A 5,137-nucleotide genomic window follows, 5' to 3' on the forward strand; every position below is an offset into this window, starting at 1 on the left:
TGATACAGTGGCTGTGATGATGGGCTCGAGTATAGCAGGGATTGTGGGGCTGGCGCGGGATCGGGCAGTGTTTCGTTCTGCTGTGCATGGGGTTGCTATGAGTCAGAAACGACTCGACGGCACTTAACAACAACAATTGTATGACAGTGGCCATTAGGGTACAGACCCTGCCAGCGAGGTGAACACAAGAGAATATGTTTAGGTAGAGAGTGATTTGGAAAAGTATTGGGAAAGAAGGTGTGTTTTAAAAATGGATCTCAAGAGACAGGTACAAATTGGGCAGGTGGAACTGGCTGTCGGGGAGGAGAGAGACTGTCGGGGGTGGGGCAGCACAGCCTCCGGACGGCGAGCTCCTTGGGGTAGGGCCCGTGTCTGTGGAGTGAAGATGTGAGTTTAAAGAGAGGCAGGAGGAGGACAGTGCAGGGGAGGCCACCTCAGTCAGGAAGGCACTGGACTGAAGATGAACAGTGGGGGTGCCAAAGGGAGCTTGCCTTGCCGAGGTCATATGCAGAGGTAGTGCTGAGCTGAAAGGGTAGGTCCACATGTCCAGTCATGGCATAAGCTGCCTTAGGCCTGCCTCAGCCTTCTGCTGGGTTTACAGGGCCATGAGGCCACGGTTCTCTGAGTCCCTCTGATGAGCCCTCTCTGTACCTCCTGGGCTCTTGTGAAGTAGCCAGGCAGGCCACGCCTTTGTGTTCTAAGTGGAGGCTCACATCCCCTCACCTTTGAGCCCTCTGAGAAGCCGGGACATGAGCTGCTCCTCAGGCTGGGAAATCCTTAAATCCCTCTTCTTCTCATGTAGGTGCTGGTCTGGGGTTGAGATTCTTCTAGAAGAGACTGTATTGGGTGGGGCAGGATGACAGGAAGATGCTAAAGGGGATTGCTGAGGGAGCTGTGGGCCCAAACTGGGGTGCGGCAAGGGAGGCACCTTGGGTGCAGAAGTTGAGGCGTCCTTCTTATGACTGTGTGAGCCCCTCCTCCCTCTGCTCGACGGGTGAGGCTTCTCGCCCTCGTCCACTTGCCCAGGCTCTCGTCCACCTGCCCAGGCTGGTGACAGGAGTTTCTGTGGATGAACCTGGCCCTGAGTCCCAGGGGCACCTCTGCTGAAGTCAACATCAAGAAGGGAAGGCAGGTGGCGGTTAGGGTAGGCCACTACCTCACTGTGACCTTGACCTCCTCCACTGTGCTATAGAGGCCAAGCCAGCCTTGAAGGGGAGGGTAGGGGTGTGGGCCCAGGGACCCCAAGCTTTCCCACTGCTGGGGCAGACCTTAATCCCAGGCCTTTGGCCCCCTTGTTTCCAGTCCCTGAAACACAGTTGAAGGGAATAGAGCTTTAGGAAGTGCACGGCTGTGTGTGTGTGTGTGTGTGTGAGAGAGAGAGAGAGAGAGAGACACTGAATGTATATGTATGTGTGAGTGAATGTGTGTATGTGAGAGACTGAGTATGTGGACGTGTGTATGGGAGAGTGAGTGTGTGTGTGTGTGAAAGCGATGTGAGTGTGTGTATGACAGTGTGGTGTGGGTGTGTAAGTGTATGACAGAGGACGTGTGAGTGTGTGTGTGTGCATACGCACACAGGCTGGACCCGCCTTTGCTAATTTTAGCTGTTGTGGTCCAGTGCTGGGAGAGGGGTTTCCATCGGAATCTCCAGCTGTCCCGATTTCCCCATCTTGCTCGAATTAGCAACATGCCGGCTGGGAGGGGACCTAAGCTCACATTCTGTTCTCTGCTCTCATATTTTTAACTCTGTTTTGCAAAGAGAGAATGTTAGGTCACTGGAGGCTTGGACAGGGAGGGAACAGGTGTGGGGGTCCACTGCCCTCCCCGGTCCTCTGGACTTTGGAGCCTGTTGAGCACAGGAGGAGTATGTGTGTGTCAGGCCAGGGTTGGGGGGTGGGGGGAGGTGTGTGTGTGTGTGAGGAGAAGGCAACCTGCTTGTCCCTTGTGTCCCTGACCTTGTGTGTCTGTGGAGGCCAAGCCAGGCAGACAGCATTTTATTCATTTGCTGTGTGCTGTGTGTACAACAGTGGGGTGGAGGCTGGGCTAGGGTAGACGGCAAGCAACTAGTCTAGGCATGTCCCCACTTTATTTTTGGTCTCATCCAGTCTTGCGTTCACCTCTGGCTCCCCATCAAAGAAGAGTTCCTGGCCATCCTGGGACAAAGTAGGCTCTATCTCCAGGACTCAGTTCTCTTTGTCAGTGGAGTGGAGAGAAGATTCTCTTAGGGTCCATGTGACGTGGGGAGCTGGGGAGAGAGGCTGGTCTGGAGAGGCGTTTGCCCGCCAGGGCTGTGCTTCAAGGCCTGGGTGCCTCCTGTCCGTCCCTCACGCTGTTCTCTTCTCCTGCCCCCATAGGCTCTTTGGCTTTGTGGCACGGAAGCAGGGCAGCACCACAGACAACGCCTGCCACCTCTTCGCTGAGCTTGACCCCAACCAGCCTGCCTCTGCCATTGTCAACTTCGTCTCCAAGGTCATGCAGAGTACCGGCCAGAGGAGATGAGGCCCCACCCCTTGCCCAGGTCCAGGGCAGAGGGGATGGGGCATGTTGGGGGGGACCCAGGAATCACGACCACCCTTGAATCCAGAAGGAGGACTTTGGGCCAGTTTTGGTGAAGGAGAGAAGAAAGTGCAACGTGGGGAGAGGAAAGTGTATTGCAGAGTGGAGGGGGTGAGAGAGGAGAGAGAGAAGGAGAGGAAAAGATGGAGGAGAATAATTTCGATTCCCCTAGGTCGATGGAAACTGCAAAAACCCCAAAGCCTCCAAATCCCACCAGGTCCATCTAACTGCCTTCACCCCTCTGAGCAGCTGGAGCTCCTCAAAGGGCATGGAACAAGCCTCCTTTGAGATCCATGTTTTTGAGGGAAATGAAAATCCCCATCTCCCGAACCCAACTGCTTTGCAAGGAGACCTCAAGCTCAGAGATCCCTTCTCTGGAGGGCAGGCCTGACCACACAGGGCCAGCAGGGGGTATCGAGCAGCCATCCTTTTTCCTTTTTGAAGCATGTTGGGTCTGAGGCACCCTTGGCTCCAGGCTCCACCTCTTTGATGTGTTTGTGCAGGTGGGTGTCCATATGTTCACACCTACCTGCTCACACATAGTTGATGTTTGCCTCCATCAGCTAGAAGTGTAAACAGCTCCACATGTATGTGTCCCATGTTTGCACACACATGTGTATCCTATCCAGAGAACATTAGAGTTGGGGTCAACAAGGTTATCAGGGAGGGGAGATAAGCCTTTGTCTGCAGGTACACCTCAGATGGTGGGTCAGAGAGGCTCTCCTGGCGCCCACACCTGCATGCTAGCAGCCCTGGATGCTGCCAGCCTCTTCACTACAAAGTCCCCATCAGGAGTGAGGACAGCCACTCCTGCAGCATTGCCCCTGTGCTGCCTTGGCCAGGAGGCTGGGGGCTTTGGTTTGAGGGGCTAGAGATATGTGTGCCCAGAGCTTTGGGGAAAGAGATCTCAGGAATGGCATCTGTTGAGCTTCAGCCTCTTCCACTTGCTGTGTGGGTCAGTAGGAAGGTAGGCCCATGCTCCCCTCAGCTGTCTGGACTCTGCCTTAGCTCTCATCCCTCAACCCGAGTCTTGGGTTTCTTGCTCCAGAACCAGCCTTATCTCAGACTTGCTACCTGCATAATGCCGTTTTGGGTGCTGGGAATGAAGCCGTCCTGCTTTACCCTGCCCGGCTTTGCCCTGCAGGGCCTCTGTCTTGGCCTTACCCTAGGGAAGCCGCTTCCAGAAGCCCTACTTAGCAAGGCCAAGGGAGGAAGCCTGGAGTCCTTGTGCTCTGTGGTTTTGAGGTTGGCTGCTATAGACCCCCTCTGGCCGGGCCTGCCAGGGCGGCAACAGCTGAACTCCTGGAACTGCTGCCTGTGCACCATGTGGCCTGCCCTCCCATGCCAAAGCCTCTTCATGCCGCCTTCTGCCTTGGTTTCCCCAGCAGCGCCAAGCTGCCCAAGGAGCAGAGGGCAGAAGGCAGAAAGCAGTCCTTCAGATCAAAGGGCCCACTGTTCATTTGGGCCACTGGGAAAACTCCTGACAGCCACCCCAAGACTCTAAGCCAAAATGGAAAATTCACCAAGACTCTTCTGGAGTGGTTTCTTAAGCCTATGGAGGTCCCTTCGAGAGAGGCATTGTACTGATATATAAATATATATAATATATACATGAGACATACTGACAGAATCTGTAAGCTAATAAAATTTAAGAAAAGGTTAAAAAAAAGAATAGGTAAATTGACAAAAAGTATTTATTGTTTTCCCATATTGCTTTATTGCCTCCCTGGGCATAAACCAGTCCTTATCTTTTTTTTTTTTCTTTCCTGTATAACTAAAACCTGAGAGGTAGGGGGCCTTTATCCTTGGAACAACCAGGGGCCTCTTTCCCTGGCCTCGGCCTTCCTGGACTCTACCCAGGGCTCAGTGGGGAGGAGGTGCCCTCTTTATTTCCCAGCAAGCCCAGAGCCCAGCAGTCAGCTCTCAAGATGTATGGGGAGCTGCCCCAGTCACTGAGAGCCTGATGGAACGTGTGAGCATGGGAAGGACTTGGGGTGTGAGTGGTAGACATGGGTGATGTGTGTATCTTTTGTATTATTTCTTCTCCAAGAAGCTATATCTGTGTGGACATTTGGTTTGAGGAGTTGGAAAGGAGAGTGTCTGAGGAAAGTGGGGGAGCAGGGGCTTCCCAAGAGTGAAACCCTGGACTTGGTGATGGAGGCGTCTCCAGAATTCTCTTCCTTCTGAGACAATCATGCCCAATACCTGGATTCTCCCTTTGCCTCATTCCCTAGCTAACCCCCGTTCTCATCCAATATAGAGGGAGCTGTTTCTTCACTCTTCCTTTTACACTGGACAGCCAAGGGGGTCTTGTCTTCCTGGTCTGCATGGAGCGTCAGGCCCTTGGGCAGCCAGACCCAGGCCCAGGACTGAGTCTGGGGTCAACCTACACATTTGCTTCTCCACATACCCACTGCCTACCAGCAGCCCAGCTCCTAGGCATGGCCGTCCCACTGCACTCCAGGCCTGAACCATGTGTAGAAAGGACCCAAGGCACTGTTTGAAAGCTCATCACCTCACTCCCCAGAATTCCTCTGGAAGGTTTCTTAGAGTTTGGTATTCCTGACATCCATGGTGTCTC

General features: G+C 53.8%; 1 protein-coding gene across 1 annotated transcript in view; it reads left to right on the plus strand.

The window, feature by feature from the left end:
- Positions 1-2,499, plus strand: part of TNS1 (tensin 1) — a 270,893-nt gene extending 268,394 nt beyond the window's left edge. Inside the window, exon 36 of the mRNA XM_007959717.1 lies at positions 2,355-2,499. Within this exon, the coding sequence (XP_007957908.1) occupies positions 2,355-2,499 (145 nt within the window). The remainder of the gene's footprint in view (positions 1-2,354) is intronic.
- Positions 2,500-5,137: the final 2,638 nt, after the last annotated feature.

The sequence above is a fragment of the Orycteropus afer genome, unplaced genomic scaffold, assembly GCF_000298275.1.
Source record: "Orycteropus afer afer isolate SDZICR_OR568_19922 unplaced genomic scaffold, OryAfe1.0 scaffold00002, whole genome shotgun sequence".
Lineage (NCBI taxonomy): Eukaryota > Metazoa > Chordata > Mammalia > Tubulidentata > Orycteropodidae > Orycteropus > Orycteropus afer.